We start from the raw sequence: 22277 nt of genomic DNA on the forward strand, positions 1-22277 counted from the left end.
TGTTGGTCAATAGACATAAATTAGCAATTTATAGGTATTGTTTGTTCATCTTTACAATTTCCATTTCTCACAATGCTCAACTACTCTGTGTTTTCAAGTATGACTTCTTAATACTATATAATAACATACATAGCGCACAAACAGCAATGAAAACATGTCCTTTCATACATGAACTCTAAGAAATTCATTTGAAAAAAAAAGTATATAGTTACTTTATTTGTATCATGTACAGAAATGCTTACATTGTTCAACACACAAAAATTAATTCACAAATTTATACAGGATATTGCTTCCAGCTTAAACTCCAACGTCCCTCTTCTAAAGCATTCACAGTAAGGCTTAGTTTTTATTTACATTTAGCTGTCCCATCGATCACTAATTTACACCTGGTGATTATGCAGATGAGCGTGCTTGACGAGTGTGTGCTTTCTTGTGAACACCTTACCGCACTGGTCACAACGAAACGACTTGTGCGACCTGTGTTCGAAGTAGCGATGGACACGAACAGAAGACGGAGAACAAAACGTTTTCTTGCAGACATCGCACGGGAATGTTTTGGGTTTGCGGTTCCGCTGAGACACCGTAGTGTATGCAGGGTAACAGGCGTCGAAAAACGTACCTGTGTAGATAAAAACGTTCAATCAGATTTACGCATTCTCGAAACATAGCAACGTGAACACTGAAGAAGGTCCCTGAAAGAACCACAGCGCCCGTTCGTTATATGATTTCGCTGACATTACGGCACATAGTTTATTAAAGATTGCAAAGTAATTCACATTATAATGGCTACATGAGAAAATATGCAATGCTAATAATTTGTTTTAAAATACAAGGTCAAACAGCTTGTAGAAACGTAAGAAATATATTAGTTAAGAGAAATTATCACATGGACACTAAAATGCGTCCATGTGATAATTACATTAAATTATGTATAATTTTAAGGAGATACGCAAAGCTAATTTATTCATTTTCCAAATGAGAAACAAGATAATATATATATATAGAAAGTCAGTTCTCCGTAACTCAGGTATATGCTAAGACAAAACATTTACCATCTTCCTAAATGTTCGTCTTATGGAAGATAACAACCAGAAAAACCATGGTTAATCGTGTCATGCATGAAATACATGATGTACTGAAAATATTTCGAATAGATCAAAAACCTTGGTAATCATACTGCACTCACTACTGACATGTATTACAATATATTCAAATTTACTTCAGATTCTTTATTTTGTAGTTTCTTCACCGACTGCATACAGAAAAACCGATGCGTGCTAAAACAAGTGTAGACGTGAGGACTAATAATCTTGTAACATTAGTATTATCATGAATAATTTAGTTCTTCCATGTTATGATAATGAATGTAATTGTGGCCATTCAAATGACATGGTTCACTAGCGTCAAAGTAACTCGCCAATTTACACTGTAGGTTATGTGTTAAAATTACTAATTGTTACCTGCATTATTAGTAGCAGAAATTTTTATGGTGTGCCAGTGCAGTAGTGGCTAATATAAACCGACGAAATGACCATTATAACGACGCAAATTTAGCAGTTCTTGGAGAGCCTCTATTCTCACCAAAATAATCTTTCCAGTTTGCAATACTGACACCCCTCATTCTAAGCACTATATCTTCACATGGGAGAGAGGGTGGGGGGGGGACTATTAAAGGGACGAGGGAATCATGTTCGCATTAAAGATAAATCTTTAATATGAACTAAAACAGTAGAAGTCGTCTTTTGGCATACTGCTGTGATTTTAATATTATCTGGCTAACTCGCTTCTCAACATAAACATATTCAAAAATTATAAAATTGTATTAATATATTCAAACACTACAATTCATATAATTTGATTATTTGTTAATAATTTAAAGGTGTATCTTGAAATGTATATACAGTTGAAAACACAATTAGGACTTGTCCATAAATTAAGTAATATTATATGTGGAATTTTAAATTCTCTTCCCACTACGTAGATGGAATACGTGTTATAACGAACTCGCAGCACAGTGCAACAAACGACTAGCTCACTCCCTTTCTCACACCACTCATGTCATGTAATTTATGGAGGCGGCCCTGAATGGACTATTTTACTATAAATTTAGAATTTTTATATAAATTTTTTTTTTTTTTGCCATTACAATTTACTTCTGCAAATCCTTTAAAACATTTGGCGAATCTCAGTGGAGAAACCACTTACCTAGGGGAGGGGACAATCCTTTCATGAGAAGCTTCTTTTTGAAGGCCCCCCCCCCCACCTTTTCTATGACAAGGACAATAAAGAAGCTTTTACTCTGTACAAACGTATATAAGTTTATATCCTTTCATTGCTGCAACGATGCCTCTGAAGTTGCCATCAAACTTATCGGAAACTTTTAATGAAAGGTCTGACGTCACATATTTGTACTATACATGCTATAAAAGTAATATGGAAATAAATACGAGTGCGCTGATAAAAAAAACAAACAAACTAGTAACTCCTTATTAGAATTTGGGTTAGAAAGTTCTCGCAGTAGCTAAGTCAACAGCATATTAACTTCAGGGAGATAACACTGTAGAATGTTAATGCAGTAGTTAGTATTGGACATCAGTCAAATCGAAAGAAATTAATAATTACCATTTCTCAAATGTTACCTTAAAATAGTAAACTATTCTGAGGAGGATTCGGTTACATTTCATATGTTGAGCGATGAAGCTACTCAATTGAAAGAGAAATAATTCACAAGATTTAGATGCTCTACCAATACATTATGTGATTTTAGACAGGATTTTTTGAAAATACAACACTTCATTCACATTTCCTTAAACTTATTATCATACCACTCGAAAACCAATAATTTTACTTCCTTAAAAGGTCCAGCATTATTTTGTGCAGAATAAACAAAGCGGCAGTTCTGCAGATTCTCAAACGGAGTTTTTGATGAGAGCAGCAAATAAAAGCCGGAATATGACAGTGCAGTTTGAAAATCACAAGGATAAATTCCAGCATTTCACCCAATATTTCTGACAAATACATCAAGTTTGTATTCATTAGCCTTTAGTTCTAATCATAATCAACAGTTGTCAATATTTCTGGCGATTGATATACATTGTGAGGCTTTCTTACGCGCTAGATATCACCAAAAGAATATTTCTTTCTAACAATTTCGGAAATTCAGAAATGGAAATTCTGATTGAAGAAAATAAATACAGTACAAGGACAACCATATACTTTCTAGTGGTTAATTTTTACTGAATGTGTTCGATGATAAGCTAGGTGTTTAAGTCGCAAAGGAATGCTTTGTTAATATTCTTAAATAATACAAAGACTTTTCTGATAGGAAGGTTTAGGCTTAATGTCTCTTACACTTTCTGTTAGCAGAAGCCAGTGATTGTTTAAAAGTATATGTTGATATGGAATTCTTATCCATTCTCGTTATCGCCAGAAGAGTTCTGATAATATCTCAATAAGCGCAAAGCCAAAATTCTGTGTAACTTTTTCGTATTTTATTATTAGTTTTTTTTTTTTTTTGATTAGACTGAAAGTTGCTAAAATTATATTTATATGCATCATGTTCATTCCCAATACAGATGTATTTAAAACAATAACTGAAAACATTGTGACATTATTTCAAATAATGTCACCTTTTTTTGGAGTGTTTGGATACAATGTGGAAAAAAAAAAAAAAAAAAAAAAAAAAAAGCACGCACAAACTTTCTACGTCGATATGAAATTAAAAAAAAATACAACAGACAGAATTGTACAAAGTTTATATAAACCAAATTTAAATTTATTTACAAGGACATTCATATCACACTACTATATTTTGAAATTCTAAGATAAACTAAGTAAAAGAGGTAAAAGGTTTTTAACCCTTGTTTAGTTTTAGTTTACTAGGCTGTTTGGATATTCTTCCGTTTTCAAATGTTTTTTTTTTGCGATATGAAAACGCTAAATGTTGTTTAGCATTTTCATATAATTTGCTAAATATCTAAAATATTCAGAACTTTCAAAGAAAATGTTTTTGCTTCTTCGTGACAGGACGGAATTCTGTTCTTATACATTTTTCCTCCGTCATACACCTCCGAAATCCTAATACGTGACTTCACTTAAAGATGGCTCGAAGAGTTATGCAGATCAGATATTACTTCTTGGTGTCTTTATCATTTCAGCCACAAGAGTTTTACTTCCTGTAAGGTATTATTAAGTAATACGGGCAGAAAATATTCCGAGAAAGGCATTTTGTGCAAAGGAAATGAATGAGTACAGAAGATCAGTTTTTGTCGGCTGTACGATATGACGACGAGAATCACTTCAGTTACCGGCATAAGGAAGGCTTTTATGATTCTTCACAACTCGGCAACCACCGTTTGATAATACCAATGTAATTATCTCGCGCTCTTTTACTGAAGTTATTTCCACGTTTAGTGCAAAGTATTTAACTAAAAATGTAACAAACAAAGAACATTTTATTCTCATTATTATTTTAATCTACCACCAGAAAATCTGTTGGAATGGCAAGTCTGAACTCTGCGAAATGTGGAATTTCCACCACACACCAAAATTAATGCTACCCAACAAAAAAAGTTAAAGGCAGATTCATATCTATTTCAGAATTTATCGTTACTTTACTAATACAAAAAACACCTACAAAGGTTTCAAAATCTATAGCAAATGTGCCGGCAAGAGTTAAAAGGGAAAGAATAGAGTGAAATTTATGTTTGAAGGGTAAGAAAACGTAGTCTCTAAAGGACACTTCATGGGTAAGGCTATTCCAGGTATAACATGGGATGAAAGGAGAGAAGAAGAATTCGGTTTGGTGCACTAGCACTAGAACTGTAAACAGATGTTGGGCAGCTGCTGCACATAATTATTATAGGCTAGTGTTTCGAAATGGGGATGGGGGATGATAGCTGCTGGTTCAGTTTTGTGGAATAGACCCCGCAGAAACAAATTACATGTGAGAAAGTGGCTGGGAGTTTGTGAGAAAAATGTTATAACCTGTAGTACAAAGCTTAGTTCTAAGGAAACTAAACAAGGGTTAAAAACCTTTTGCTTAGTTTCCAATTATAAATTTTTATAGTGCTTTATTAAACACAGGGTTCTCATTAAGAAGGCAAACAAATTTGCGCTTTTATCCAAGCAATTTTTAAGCACATTTTCTGTGGATCTTAAATCGCTTATTAAATATCTAAGCTGCGCATAATATTCACTTGTTGCAAGGCGCTAGACTCCATGACCAAGCGAAGCATCCATGAAGATCAGGCGGAAGAGAGAGATCCAGGCGCGCACAATTCTACAAGTTCTCTAAATGTCAGGCTTGACTGAGATGTTTCCCACCCAGACATATTTACTATATTCTAAACACAAATAAACAGAACTAGACTTCATTAATTAACATTCTAATCAGTGACTTTTGTTACTGTTTGTATCGATCAATCTGGAGAACAAATATTTCTCTAGTTTAGAAATTGGAATAGTTTAGAAAATGTTTCCACGTGATCTGTATAAAAGTTTTACATATATTTAATTATCTGAAAATTTGAAATATTAGTTGTTTCTAATTTTCATTTATATTTTAAAATTATCAGAAAATTGTGTAGTTTGTACAGAAAAAAAAAAAATTCATATATTTACATCTACTGAAATCTATGCACATCTATATGGCTGCAAGAAAAATCACAGGATGACACTATAATGCAAATGCCAAGAATGATTATTCCAGTGTCTTTATTACATTGCACTTCGCTGAAATATTGACTGATGTGAAATATATTTTCCTCACGTTATTTAATTTAAATATACACTCGATACTGAAAAAAAAATAACAAAATAAAAAATAAATAAAAAATTTGTGATCATTTAAAAATCTTAAATTTCTTGCCAATAACACTGCATTCTGGTTTCCACTTTTTTTTTTTTTTTCTTTTTCTAATATATTTCTTGAAATGAATGCTATGTTTTTGCATTATACAGATTTCTCCGAAAAAGAATATTCCAGAAATGTCGAATTATTTATTGTTTTTAAACTGCTTCACTCCACTCTTGCATATAATACGGAATTACTTGTGAAATCTATGAAATCGCATGGGCAATGTTGAAACTTGGCATTATCTTAAATGGTTGAATATTCAAGTACAAAATTGTATACAAGATCACGTCACTTTTATTTCTTCGAAAGTAGCCTTGCTATTGATGTACTGATAAAAATAGAAGGACATAAAATGAAGTTGTCATAAAGGAAGCCACTGCCTCTACGCTTACCTGGTCAAAAAGTATTTATTCAAAAAACAACACCTAACAGGTTAACAATGTCGCCGTTTTGAAGACACTATATACAAATAAATGGGTGTATAATATTCAATGACAGGTACCACATATCACGTCTGTTTGTATTTATGATACATGCAATTATTAACGAAAGATAATACCCTCACTATGCCAGCATCACCATAAATAAATAATATAAATAAAATAACTGGCAATCAATTACAAAATGGTTTAATGAAATGGCTGAAATGAATCAGATTAGTTACTATAACGGAACTCCAGTCACGGAAATTTCACTGTTTTTCCACGGCCGATGTACGGATTTCGGCCCTTAACTTAATAGCAGGCTTCTCTCGGTGCACGGTCTGCATGTGGGTCTTTAAATTACCAGGCCAATTAAAGAGTTTCTGACATAGGGAACACTGGAAACGCCTATGGAACGGCTTGTGCATCAGCAGATGTCTCTTCATGCTGTGCTTGGTAGAATAGGTCTTGAGACAAATAGGACACATGTTCTCCATGGTGGGCAACAACGCTACAGCGGCAGGGTGTCGGATCTGCTGCAAGTAGTTTGTGTACTTTCGGAGAAACTCCTCCACGTTGGCTACTTGGCTCACTCCCTCCTCTAGAAAGATGAAGGAATCGATTATGTGACATCGAAATCCGCGGCAATGATTGTGAGAATTTAACAAACATATATTTAAAAAACGGAAACATAACAGATGTATCATTAATCTGCACGTCCATTTGTACCAGCATTCAAAAATTTCTGAAACGTTTAACATCTTAGTAAACAACAAACCACACAATATGGAACCATATGACTCGTTTCAGTTGTGGGATTATTTTTTATTTTTTTTTTTAATATTATATTTCTTCAACTTTATAGAGAATAATATCATATGCTCTGGTTCCTGTCAAAACCATGTCGATGCTTCAAACCTGCGTTATACCTTCATCTAGCAAAATTATCTTGTATTTTGAGCGCAAGTATTTATGAATGCTTCGCCCAAGCTACCCGGATGTTCGGGGAAACACAAAAATCAGCAAAGACAACCATCAGATGATACGAAACAGAGGTAATACAAAAATGTGTTCGATTCTTTAAAAAAACGTGGATATCGGACAGAGCTTCGACTGTTGATAACTGAAAATTTTCGGTTATTAACAATCAAATATGTTACTGTTACTTACACTGAACATAAATAGAAATAATGCTATTTAGAAGTGTGAGAAAAGGCCAGGAGATAAAAGTTATTTTGTAATCAATGTTACAGTATGTCAAATGGATACTTGATGCTTTTTTTTTTCTTTTTTCGCTCGTCCGTTCAGTTATAGTTCATGGAAAAAACACCACCACCACCAATAAATAATCGCATACGCAGAACAGAAATCCTGGCCTAACTCTTAACAAACGACACATTTTCGTCATGTATTGAATTTTATAAAGTAGGTAGTTGACATAACAGCGGAAATTCCATCCTTTTAAACCAGGGAGAGTATTTTATAAAGATTTCCTTCCCCCCCCCCCCCCAACAAGAAAATTCTGTGTACGCTTGTTATATTATATAAAGGATATTTACAATACCTTGGTCAAAGAAAACGTATTAGATAACCAATGCCAGCCTGTTCTTCTCACGCACCTCTGCTGCATGAACATTCTCGAGCAAGAATTATCTGGAAGTCACTTGTGAGTGAAATTGGCTGCACGTTCGTATGCTTTTCTTAGACAAAAAGACTTTTAATGGAGAACTGGAAACTTTATGCCTTCCCCTTCTCCTCTCTTTCAAAGAACTGGTTCTGTTAACAACCCAATACATAAATCAAAGTGATTTTTTAAAGCGCTTTTCGTCAGTCAGTGGTAAAAAATTATTGGCGCAAGTATGTTTCGTATAGCAGATAACAGCGCGCGACATAAGCAGAGGAGTGATGCAAAATGGTGCCAAAAATACTCAAAGCGATGGGGGCATGCACATTCGTGAAATGGGTTCTTGTGATTTCATTGTATAAAAAAAACTTTCATATATAGTGCAAAGTGGTTTCGAGTGAAGCTACAGGAAAGTACGTATAAACAATAGCGTGTGTGCGTATACGGGTATGCAATTGGCACAGAAAGAACAATGCAGACATAAAATAGTTCTGAAATATTACAGAGGCATAATCACAGAATAATAATAAAAGAACAGACATAACTAAACTATTTATACATTCTAAATTACTGTTCATTTGTTAAAAAATAATGTTGATAACCACCTTACTGCTAAATTTATAGAAAAGTGTCATTTTGTTTTATTCAATGGACTATGCAGAAAATAACCATCACGACCTTCCTTTTCGTTCTAGACGAAAGAGGAAGGTCGTGGCATGCAAAGCCTGAAGGAAGGCTCTGCATGTGTCTTTGTCTTCAACTTGCACACCAGTTTCTTTTGATTGCAAAGCACGCAAAGTGAGACATTAGGGACCGCAATGAACTTCTATTTCCCTACATCTTTCTTCTCGACAATAAGTAATTTTAGAATCTCGTACCTCCAAAAGTAGACTGCTCCAAGTCGAAAGGGTTAAAACCTCGTATTTTAACATTAATTCGGTGGGCACCTTTATAACCTGCAAAAGTTTATATTTGAGATATTCTACAAATTTCGATCCTCCCCAATTAATAGAACCAATGCCTAAATTATACAAAGTAGTCAGTACACATAAACGAGGACTTTTTTTTATTTTATGAAAATGGCATTTAAGTGTGATGTAATACAGTACAAGGAAATGAATGCACATAGCATCTGATGCATACCCTAATGCAGCACAGGCCAGGAGAATAATCTATACATTGGCGAAAATTTTTTTTTTACATTTCATTTAATTCACTTCATTTCATTCGTGATATGTTTCCAGATCTCATAAAGAGAGCTAAAAGAAGAGTGCATGCAATTAAATGGACGTGATACACTGGCCTCGTAGCCTCAGTCGTACAGAACAACCCAACACATTTAAAAACTGTTATATTTCGTACTGGCATGGAAGGATGCTAACATGATGAAATGGATGCCAAAGTGTTGTACGAAGCATAAACGAATTCTGTTTTTAGGTTATTTCATTTACACCTCAGCCTGATCAAGGTTGCAATTATTAGCACTTTCATTTTATATGATGATGGATTCAGAGCTTTATTTGTTCTCTTGATAAAATCAAGATGTAGAAAATATTGGTTTCATCGAGTCATTTCCATGTTTGTTAAAATACTGAATTCTCTGAAAAACCCAAAGTGCCGTTGCAATTACTGTGATACTTGTGACAAAACAATACTTTTAATGCAGTTCTAAACGCATAAGAGCAATGTTTCTAATTGTACAATTAGAATAAAGGATAATAATTTGTACCTATTCCGAAGGAGACAATAGTAACAACACTTCAGCCATCTAATCTGCTTATTTGCAGCAACGAGAATCGCTCCATTTGAAAGTGGCACTTTCAAATGGAGCGATTTGAAAGAGCGCGCGCGCACACACATCTCGAATGACTGATTACCCATATGCCACATAAGCAAGGGTGAGCTAACACAAGGCTTTATGCACTTGCACATCCTGCTCCGCACCGTCTTTTTTAAACGGTAATGACCCACGGAAAAGTCGGTGAATGCTCACCATGACTTCAAATTGTCTCATTTGAGAGTTCTATTCAAGAAAAACTTTCAACAGGTCTAGTCATACAAGCAGCCAAAAGGATTTCATCCAGCCACTGTTCTGCAGTTTGTGCTTTATTATCCACAATGAAGCATCAACTCCAGAATAGGTGAATGTATGGAAAGGGATGAAATTATCGCCGAACCATGCAAAACATTGGATGGACGCATGCGTATGAAGAATTACCCGATCATGAGCATAGACTTGAAGAATGAAGTAGGAAAGTTTCCGGCGACCTTCAGAAACCAAGGGCAGCTTTTGCGCAATTCTTTTCAATGACGCTTCATCTTTCAAGGACCCTGCTTGCAGCAAAAAGGGGACATCGTGAATGTAAATTTCTTGTACAGCAAACTTTGTGTTCATTCACAACCTATTTTTTAATTTAATTTTGAAACAGGTCGCCAAGTTACATAAACAAGTCTCCAATAATGGCGTCATGAAATAGAATTCGGCCTTATATTTTACCTAATTAAACTTATACAGTAACAGGATAATCTTTTCAAGTGCAGAGCTACTTTTTCGACCATTTCTCGGTTAAGTTATTAGTATTATCTGACATGCTAAAAATGGATGTATTTCAACCAGCATTCAGTGAAAATTGTACCTATCACTCTTCACCCACAATATTTGAAATTATAAACACTCTGAATTGTTGAAATATGTAACATGCTAACCTATTCGATTTACAGAATTCTTTCTGTGTAACGCATTCGGTTGCGACCAATCTTTCTTTGGATAGAGCCAGATTCGAATCCTACTTGTGAAGTATTGATTCTATAATCTTTTTTTTTTTCAAGAAGTTAGAGTCTCATCGAGGCGTGATTTTCCCCACGCCTCGATTTTGACACCTTTCCCCACTTTCCAGCATGCTTTAACCTATTCCTTACCCTGCAAATAGATCACAGAACATCAAACTGATCCTCATAACAACAACGGAAACTATCAGGCTAGTGTCTTATTACTTATTTACAGAAGGATACTTCTTGGGAGGGCTAATCTTAGACGAAGACGCACGAAGGCAAGTGTGTGTGTGTGCGCGCGCGCGCGCGCGTGTGTGAAAGAGAGGAAATTTCTCAGAATAGTTCCTTAAAAAATGCAGCGGCAAAGGATCGACCCTTGGCACAGACTGAAGTTTTTCCTCTTTTTGAGATTTACACATCTTCAGGATAGAACCATCACATGATTCAAATGAATGTAAATAGATCACATTTTTATTAACTACTTCGACATTTCTAAGACTTAATTTTTACAATAGCAAAATGTTTATTAAAATCTCACGTCTGTATTAATGGCCGAATGGGCAACACTTGCACATTGAGAGCAACAGTCTGGATCACTGTCGCATAATTTATTTCCTTCTTGTGAACATAAAATATAATAATAATAATAATAATTTTTATAACTTATATAATAATAAGTTATAAAAATAATAAACAGTAGATAATTTTTATAACTCAATGTGATGGAATCATCATCCTTACTTGAGGCTGCACCAGATTTGGTTGTAATCGACTGAAATAAAGAGATCTGCGAGGCCAATTTATTGTCTATTAATTACGTGTGTTCTCTGCTAATTTGCAAGATTAAAATCCCCAGCTTACAAGAAAGGAAACCGAGGTCTTCGAGGAGACTGACTCATCTACAACTTTGAAGCTCTGGTAAAGATTCTCGCACTCTAAAAGAATTCAAACCAGGTCGTCGTTCCAATCGAAACACAAAACTGCATATTTGAAGCATCTTCACAGTGGACAAAACCCGACTTTTAGCACTGTTCCAATCCCACTGAAACTCCAAAGTAAGTGGACACACCATCGTATTTCATAATAATGTTGCTTCATATGTATATGCCTTCTTCTAAAGGAGAAGAGAATGTGGCAGTAACACAAATATATGTTTGTGTTATTGCTTCCTTGAAATATAAGTCTGTTCATAGCTTTCATTTAATAAATCATTATTTAAAGGTACAAGATAAAAAAAAAATTGTCCCTGCTTTTCGTTTAACAACCATAAATATTAAATCATCACTATTTTGAAGGAAGAGCATTAAAAACTTAATGCTTAAAAGATTATTTAGTGAATAAAGTGTAAAATGTAAAAAGTGTAAGATAATGACGAAGTTCTGAAATCGCATTACGTGCTATCATGTAAAAGAGCTTGTGATGTTTTAACCTGAAAATGCGATACACTGCCTACGCAATGGATTATAAATTCTTTTGCCTTAAGAATGTATTACCACCACTATCATTTCTGGAATGTAATGTCCAAGTGTCCAATATTTTTCTTATTTAAAATAATTGAATAAAGTTTATTATTTAAATAAAAATGTACTAAAAGTAAGCTAAGCTGCACAATATAATTATGCACCTGATAGTGTTTTCCTCCCGTTTTTTGGGAGCTTCATTCTTATCTGTATGCTGAAGCGGCGTTGTCTATTTTATTAAAGAGTTCTGTGTACATAATACTCTCAGTATTTGATTTTTGCAATTGCAATTTAGCTATCGTAGATATATAGATATACGATGGTCGCATTCCAATTTTGAGAACGAAATTCAAATTAGGAGTGCATATAACACTTCTTTCCAAACAAAATAATAGATAAGGGCAATGTAAAACTTCCATGTAATCTGTAATGTTTTCGAGAGAAAAACATCGTTAAAAAAATCCCCGAAATGTACGCTTACTATTCAAATCTTCTGAATGAGTTAAACATATTTAAATTGGAAATGGAGTTCTTACTTTAAAGCATATCATTAATTTACAAAAATGACAGCACAAACACGTCATTTATAAAATGAAATGTTTATGCTTCAGAGATCTTGTGATAACTGAAACCTAATCCAGACATACTGGATAAACCTTAAATGGAACCAAAACGGTTAATTTAGAGAATACTTCCTTAATTAACTATGACCGTTGGGGTTAGGTGTAATCATGTATTACAGTTAAAGAGAAATCCGAAGCCACGGTGGCGCAATTTTTTTTCTACATGCATGCAGCTATGGGATGTGCCCGAGACCGATGCACGACTAAGAAGCTGAAACGGAAACTCAGTTCGAAAAAAACAGACTACAAGCTAAGGTAGATCGTAGCGCTCGTGGGTAGTTAAAATCGATTGAATTCTAATTTTGCGGGCGCAATTACAGTTATCATTGCTTTCTGATAAAATGGGAGCAGTCTTCTCTTTCTATGTGTGTGCATATTTAAGACAATCACAAGAGAATCGCATATTCTGGTTTCAATAATCCCTTTCAATTTCATTTCGTCCAAAATGCATCTTAACGATATAAGTGGAACAATTTGATTTACAAAAATCACTGTGTAGCTGTGAACAAATTTAAGAGATTGATATTTTATACTAGAATTATACAATTTGTTCATTATGACAATAATATTATTGCCAAGGCGTGAACTCAAAAATCAGCGGAATACTAGATCTCCCCCCCCCCCCACACACACACACGTAATTCTTAAAGCTGAAAATAGAATAAATGATGAGAAACAGATTGGAAAACAAGGTACAAAAATGTTGCTATGATATAAATTTAATCTTTTAAAAATTGGAAAAAAAATCAAAATATTCAAAACAAGTGAGTGGAATATTCAAATACCACTGCGTGATAATGTTTATCAGAGAGAATATGAAAGGAATTAAATGCAAATCGATTTATTTTGACTGAGAACATTTTGTTATATTTTTATCACATGTTCCGCTTTTCTGGTGAGCTTTTCGGTAGTGCCTCAGCAGATGGTGATGCCCAGAAAAATCTCTGTTGCACATTAAGCAACGATGTCTCTGCCACACAGGAGCATGTAAACCCAGGTGCCTCTTCATGCTCCTCCCTTTGCAACTGAATACCCTCTTGCGAATTGGACAAATGCATTCTGAATCCGTCATTTCTTCCTGTGCACTGAAACTTCCAGTGATCAAAAGCGGAAATTTTCCTAGGAAAAAAAACGTCAATCAGGTATAAACTTCACAAATATTTGAATTCCTAGTACTCACTATATTGTTCATCGAAATATATAAAGTTCAAAACTTTTCTTATTAAAATAGCAGCAAGCACCCGAAATCATTCAAAAATGAAGGGCACGAAGAACACTTCGGACAGCTAAAGATTAAGTCGCAAATATTCACCCCACGCCTACTAACTATAGTACTAAAAAAAAAAAAAAGACAATTTTATTATACACTTAAAACAAATTTGTCATTCCGAAGAGTAATCCTCCCCAAAGCTATGATAACTGAATGAATAATTGGCTACACTTTTCATATTATGATACATGAAAACTACTAAGCAGTGAACCTACAGCAACATAAAAGGTATTAGCAATTCTATCTTAAAAGTGCTTTTCCGTAGTATTTCGTTGGACGATATTTGCCTTTTCGTCGTACAGGTAACCAGTCGGCATATGGTATTATCCGTACTAAGTTTGATAATACCGTAGGGATAAATTAGGATAAGAAAGTCGTTTTGCCTCTTTACAAGGCTTTGATAGACCGCACCTGAACTACTGTGAGCAGATTTTGGTCTCCCGGGTTCCAAGGGGATAAATAATCTATGGAAAGAAGAGTTGCAAAGATTATATCTGGATTATGGGATTTAGATTATGAGGACCGATTGCGAGTACGTGAACTATAGACTTTGGTTAATAGGAGAAAGAGCAGTGATATGATACAGGTCTATAAACTTCTAAATGGATGTGTTATAGGATATCGTGCGATAAAATTTTTCGTTATAAGGAAGGGGGGGGGGGCATCTATATTCCACTCGGAGCAGTGAGCGGAATAGTTTGCCTGTTGGAGTAGTGAGGGCATCTAGTGTCAATAAGTTTAAGGGAAGGTATCGACAGCTGGTCTGGGTGACGTATAGCCTCTTCAATGAGTCCTTGACTCCCTGGAAGTCTCAGATAATATAATCATCACAATACTAATGCGTTTTAAGTCTGTAAGTAATATATGTTCTAGCCGGCTTGTCTGTTTTGTGGGTCGACAAACACTGCCAATTTGGCCAAGAAATTAAGTCATGATGTGAGATGTTTTAATTGTTTATGTTTTCTTGTATGTTATGCAGGATTAGACACTCAAAAGGCATTCCACCTACGTACGAGATCGGCCACGAGAAATTAAGTCATGATGTGAGATGTTTTAATTGTTTATGTTTTCTTGTATGTTATGCAGGATTAGACACTCAAAAGGCATTCCACCTACGTACGAGATCGGCCAACTCACCCCCCCCCCCACCGTAAAGTCCTTCGAAAATGGTCTTCTCGTACTACAGAGGAACTCGAACCCAATTTTTATAATCAAATAGGGTCGTTGTACTAGCTGCACTAAAAGAAGGTTGGACTAACATACGCATATGTATTCGGACATTTTAAATTTGAAAGGCCCGAATAAAAACATTTGGCAGACCTAACCAGATCAACAGGAGAACTGTAGGCTGAGCACCCGGTTTACATCACAGTTTAGAATAACAACAGCAAAAGATTGATCGTAATCCATAATTAGGAAAGTGACAGTAGCCATCCCCAAAAAGTATAGATCCCATATGTGCGATAGGTTTGTATTTTAGCATGTTTGTCAAAAAGGAGATGTAAATTGAATATTCACGTGATCCGAAAGATGTGTGCTTACTAATACAATGGTTATCAAACTTTTTAAAGAAACTGCCCCTCCCTTTCTTTTTAAATATTCTCGTGGCCCCCTACACTTTTCATAAAACAATACTGACCTATAATTTTCTTTATATGTATTTCATACTAGAAAAATTAATGTGTTCTTTTCTCTCTGATAGTGCACAGTTATACTTCAAACCGAACTAAAAGTAAAATAGCACACACAAGTAATTATTTTAAAAATTACAACTTGTAAATTTCTAACTTAGAATATTAAAGACAACAAAATGTTTAATTGAAATAAGCAGAGGAGGAGGATCATCTCTGAATAATTTGTTTAAGTGAGTGAGTTATTTCTTGAAATTATATTTCACAAAAATATACTGTATGAATTTAAAATCTATTAAATTATTATAATTATCTTTTGGGATATCTGATTATCTTGACAAAAATTTCAAATTACAGCGTCATCACATACTTAACACAGCAATTTAACAGGCATGTTTTAAAAGTTATCAATTCATAACATCAAAGGGTTTTTTTTATTATTATTAAGGAGTACAAAAAATTATAAAACAAACCATACCTTTTAATTTTATTTATTTTTTTTTTAAATTATGCTTTCTCAAAATGGATGAGCACATATTCCTCCATTCTTTATGTCCGTATGTGTGTGTATTATAAAATCCAATTTAGACAGACGAACTTTCTGAAATAATTTGTTATTTAAGATCTCTACTGAATTCTGTTGACTCATCTGAATTTTGTTTGCAACAGATCATGAGTGACAGAATAATTTGAAATGATAAAAAACAACTGGGCCGTTTATATCACAAAAACAATACGAAATTGTAATAACTGCTTCCTGGAATTTAATGAAATTTGGTATTAAGAATCAATATGAAAACTTTGATTCATTTCAGTTGGGCGATTCTGATGGCAAAATTATGCAAGCTATATTAAATATTATGTTCGCACATTTTTGCCCTTTTGTTGTCCTACAAACAGTTCCATTGAAACAAACATTGGGGTGGGTCAAAACAATTTGGCTGGAATAATTTCTTAAGGATGGACTAAAAACAAATCGAATGCGTAATACGAAGCTTGGAAAATGTACATAAAATATTTTAATTTAGATGCATCCTTTCAGCTTTTTATGAACGGAAACAATAAAAGAACCTCTCATTTCATATTAAACATGGGCAAGTATTTCTTCGGTATATAAAGAAACTACCATTATTCATGCGTATAGCAATATGGGAAACTACGGGGAAATTGATGCGAAGTGTCAACAGGCTCTATATACAAATAGCCTAGTTCTGAAGATAATGCTCACTCGCAAACAAACTTTCCTTACATTGAATAAAGGATTAAACAAAAACATAATTTCTTATGCCATTTAAACTTAGTGAAGGTACGTAGCAGTTCCTAGAAATTTATCTGGAACAGCAATACGGCACAACTCATTTGCGCTGCGGAGTAACATCAATGACTCACAAGAGGCATCTCACAGTTGAGCAGCAACAGAAGTTTGTTCAAGCAGTAACTGTTACACCGAAATTTTGGACTTTATTTCACTCCTTGCCAGAAACACTTTATACTCCATTTTTTTTTTTTTTTTTTTGGAGTGAATCCCACCTACACACAAGATTTAAAGGCAGTATAAAGAAATGATAACTAACATCGTGCACCTAGAGTTCATTCTCTAGAAAATATTTACGTATGAAAATTTTAGTACCGATCCTAAATAAACAATTCAATAAATTCCTCAAGTCGGGGACGAATTATCATTTCGAACAGTTTTTTCAATTATAGCGAAAAAGAAAAACATTACAAGGAATTTAAAAAACAAAACAAAACCAACAACCAGTCTTGAACTTTGGAGCGGTTCAAAAATCAAAATTACAGCTTTGATTGATATGTTGTTTATGGCGCAAGGACAGTAAAGGTCATACTGCTCAAGGACACAGGTTACAGAAGTACATAGGGTATTAGAAAAGAGACAAAATGAGATAAACCAGTGGCAAAATGACAGCGCCGCAGCATTTGATCAATAGGTACATACACACAAGCAAACGCTTTTAATACAGCTTCAGTTTCCAACTGTTAACAGTTGATTTTCCGAGTCCAGTATTTTTGCAACTATCATGATGATAAATTGACATCATAAAAAAACTACTGAGCGTGGTTCTTTTGCAAAAATCCGAATGTGTCAAAGATATAGCAAGTTGATGATAAGGCGATTGTTATTTATTATAACGAGAAATAATTCATTTAATAATGCAATTTGAAAGCAAATCTAGAGTATTAAACTGGGGGGGGGGGATGAGCAGAATTAAAGAGATTCGACATTTTTCGCAATCGATTGGTGATACATCACAAAACTTGATGTCTGAAGCGAATTTAGAAGGAATGCGTGAATTATAATGCTTGAAAAATTTTCGCCTTTTTATCGGCTCCACTTGCCTGTCCGCGCTTCTTGCCCATATTGCTAGATGGCGATGGTTTTGGGTGAATCAAGAATTCTATACGTATTCTAAAAGACGTTAGATGGTATCAAATACTTTCGGTGTATACTAATAAGCTGAATAAAAATTTAAACATTTTTGAAGATGCATACAATTCGTAACACGCATAGAACTGTGGTGCATAAATTACAACCCAGGAATGATGAATGCGCGAGTAGATTACAACATCAAGACTCTAGATGAGTAGAGTGGAGAATACCCCACTCCACTCATTTTAGCGGCAAGGTGCCAAAAACGGCTGAATTACTGACCTGCGATGGTATGACTATGTGGCCTCTCACTCTCTTTGCGTGTGTGTGTGTGTGTGTGTGTGTGTGTGTATATATATGCACATGACATGACAATAATTCAGCACTTTTTGGCACCTTATCACTAAAATGAGTGGGGGGGGGGTTACTTCTTCCAAAGGGTCTTCATGCATGCAATAGTATCAAATTCAATTTAATTATGGATTTTTTTTTTTTTTTAGACATTGTACATGTGACGTGCTGTTCCGTTACACTGATATGTTCACAAGCCATATCATTGTTAACCCAAGATGGCAACTCTGTTCACGAATGTTCTTAAGTATGATTACTATCACGATGTCAGTTATATATAAGATTCTCATGAATTAATGTCTAATAATTTTTAACCACCTTCTTGCAACTACGAGCAATAATTTTAAAATGAAAGTAACTGCCAACTGCACTCCATCAAGTCATGGGCCTAAAAAACGGAGAGATGTCCAACAAATAAATTACATTATAATTGGTTTAAATGAATAAAATAGCAGTGAATTAAAAATATAATTATAAATCATTTTATTTAAAATACAATGATATACATTTTCCAGAAACTTTGAAGGAACTTCTATAACAGTCATTTATCACAGATATGCAGAGTGGTTAATGGCAGTGGTTTTCCAAAGGTGCTGGAAGGAAGATCCACTAGTACAGAAGTACTTTAATCTTCTCTTAGATGTGCTTTTCTGAAGTGTCGAAGAAGGTGATGGTGCCAAGAGAACTCCTTAGCACATATGCTACACCGGAACTTGGGTCTAACTGGATTATGCAATTCCATGTGTCGACGTAGGTTAAATCGAGAGAAGAATGATTTGTTGCAGATCAGGCACACGGCATCTGTGTCCCCTGACTGCTCAGTTTGCTTCGGATACCCATATACACTATGCTGCCCTAAGGAAGAGAATACCATGTACATATAATTGGAGAAGTTTGGTAGGCTTTAATGCGAGAATTTAATTTTCTTTCTAGTAATACTAACGTAAATCAATGGAGTGAATAAGATTAAAGGATGAAGACCTCGTCAGTGAAGAACAGTAGTTCGCAAAAAAAAAAAAAAAAAAGTTCTATTTGTCACACAGATGAACAGCTTCACTTGTTAATAATCAACAGTATTAGCAATTCTTTCGGGCTGTTCGGTTCGGAGGATATTTGCTTGGTATAAAAAAGGCAAGAGAAACAGTTCCAGCAATAATCATATTGCATGCCCATTTTCTATGAGAATATTACGGTTTAAATATACCACAGGAACAGAGTTCATTTCAGTTGTCATACATCTACAGTGGGCATATAGTATAGCTGGTGCATATGCAGTGTGAAATATCAGCAAATCATATTACTGCTTATATTAATATCTGAGGATTGAATAAACTATAGAATCCTGTTATAAAAGACAATTGAAAAGCTGTAACCTGAATAGTATTGGGCAGCACACATTAAATAATGTTTATAATCGGTTACTGCCGGAAAATAATCTGCTTTAAAATTCAGCAATAAGTAAATTCTTGCACCATAATAGCACAGTAAAATTTACTCTTTCAGAGTACCAAAACACTTCACTTCATTGTTACGATGTCAAAATTTTTAGATGTTTAAGCATATCTTCGTAATTCAACATTTACTTTCATTACAATCATCTATACTTGAAAAAAATTCATGACAGCGGAATTAACTTTCTATTATCCTTTCGTGTCATTCTGGTTCGGTGATCGCCCCCACCAATATTAACTATGTTTTTCGATATTAATAAAATTACTGTGTGTTACACTCCTCCGTAGCTCAGTTGTCAGAGTCTTGTTCTTTGGTTGGAAATCTATCGGTTCAATTTCCGTTATAGAACACAAAGGCAGTTATTAAGAGTTTGCAGCAAAATGCGAATTTCAGAGTCTTATATGAAGGTGGCAATGTTTGTACTGAGGATATCTCATTTATTATTATTTTAATCCCGAAAAACGGAAACTCGCATGAGAACATACGCAATTTTTAAGCACTAAGTGAAGTTAAGACAAAATGTGATATGCCCCCCCCCCCCACCAACTGAAAGACAAGAACATTCATTCTTCTACCATAAATATGTTCGCTATCAGTTCATAAGGGAACAAAAGAAGAAGGCAATTACACAACCCTTCAACTGCAACTCCCAGCTTCCTTAATAACTTTAAATCCAGTAATTTCAAATTAACTAAGCAGGTATTAATCCTTCTATCACCGTCTAGCACTAATGATCTCTGTTTATATTATTACTGGGATGTTTCGTTAGCAACCTTAAGAAACAAATTCCGATCTTTACAATGGGAATTTCGACCTATGCAATAATTTAGTGTCATACTAGCTTACCAAGTCGTCTTCATTGACTCCATAAATTAATGGATGGAGTTCTTTATTAATTGTTTGTCTGTTCAAAAGAACATAAAATCTGTTGCACATATCAAACTTTTGGTCTGAAAGACCATTGCTGAAGTACTGAAACATCCTGGTAATATAAACACACAAGAAGGAACAACACTGTCAAAAATATAGGAGTCAGTACTCCACGAGGAAAACTTGGATTGCCATCGAAGAACATCATTCCCCAAAAAAGTCAACCACACGCAACAGTCTCGCACATTCTTAGGTAGTACGTTAACTACTGACATTGCCATTACAGTTGACGCAGCACTTAATTTAATGTAGTTAGAACTTGAATTTAATCGTTTCATTAAATAAAGTCTTTTAATTTTTTTATGTGTCTATAACTAAAATCCATTTATCAGAAATTTTGAAGACAATCCATTTTTTCGGTTTTCTAAAAAACCCTTTGTGATACAGAAAGGGATCTGAAGTTCCAAAGAGTGTGTGTGTGGGGTGGGGGGGAACGGGGACATAATTTAAGTAAAAATTAATACACCTCACTTTTAAGAAATTATTAGACAAACTGACACTAAATATATCGAAGTATGTTTGACCAAATTTTATTTTTCGCCATCTTCAGAACTAATAAAAAAACATTCGCGTGCAATTAGTAAATACTCGTATCACAACAGTTTTTAAACCACTGCATTAAAACTAGGTTGTAGTCGTGTCGCATGTAAACTGGCATCTAGAGCGATATAACTTGCTGAATTTTTTCGGTTATAATCTAGTGTAATTTAAAGTCTCTAGGACCACAGTTCAAGTTTCATCCCATGATTGTGGTTAAGAGTTCCAAGAGATAGAATTTCTTCTGCAAATTCCTTGAATGTCCCTCTTATTAATAATTTGCCTGTAGATGTTATTCTGATCACTCTACAGCTGTCTTCCGCCGGTCATTTTTAATATTACTTCTATTAAGCAGTCGCGCACATCCATGAAATATCCAATTGCGTATAAGATTCCGATCAAACGTAAATCCGCTCAGATGAGAATACTATTGATGATTTACACGTGGATACAGAACAAAGGCACTTATCCTTTATTTGGAAAGATCTGGGTTTGAATTCATCTACGATTCAAGGAGCACATTTTCTGGGCATTTCAATTGAATCCCGGATAAACATAAAAATTTCCCCCAACAACCCCAGACAAACTGTCGAGAGAATATTACACGTAAATGGGTTAAAACGCGCGCACACACGCAATACAAATTTTGGTTGCTTAAAATTATCGGCAATTATTTTAAACAAAACCCAACATTCCTTGCAAGCAGGGAATATTGCAACGAAGGCCATAATCCTAAATTAGCTACTACTACTGCTGCTGTACGCTATGCTTCCATAGCATAATCTTCTAAAACAGGTAGTCCAATGATATATCATGAAATGCTTAACTGCCCTATACTACTTCTGAATGCCTTTCCTAGCGGTAATCTTCAAGCACTACTCTTCCAAAGTCCTCAATATTCGTGTTTCTGTCCATAATAAACATACTTACTCGTGGTGCTCTGTAAATAAGAATCCTTA

General features: G+C 34.6%; 1 protein-coding gene across 18 annotated transcripts in view; it reads right to left on the reverse strand.

Annotated features, from left to right (window-relative positions):
- The window catches only part of LOC150099090 (uncharacterized), a 479515-nt gene that overhangs the window by 86911 nt on the left and 370327 nt on the right, over positions 1-22277 (reverse strand). Inside the window, exon 5 of one of the 18 annotated variants that reach the window (XM_090405407.1) lies at positions 195-619. The exons of 14 other annotated variants lie outside the window; for them this stretch is intronic. In XM_090405407.1, the coding sequence (XP_090261533.1) occupies positions 381-619 (239 nt within the window). In that variant the 3' untranslated portion in view covers positions 195-380. Of the gene's footprint in view, positions 1-194; positions 620-6303; positions 6881-13563; positions 13878-19004; positions 19255-22277 lie in introns of those variants that run through there. 3 more of the 18 variants (XM_090405382.1, XM_090405388.1, XM_090405409.1) reach the window with 3 other exon arrangements.

The sequence above is a fragment of the Typopeltis vanoorti genome, chromosome 15, assembly GCF_054136105.1.
Source record: "Typopeltis vanoorti isolate ZY-2024b chromosome 15, IOZ_Tvanoo_1.0, whole genome shotgun sequence".
In the NCBI taxonomy this organism is placed as follows: domain Eukaryota; kingdom Metazoa; phylum Arthropoda; class Arachnida; order Uropygi; family Thelyphonidae; genus Typopeltis; species Typopeltis vanoorti.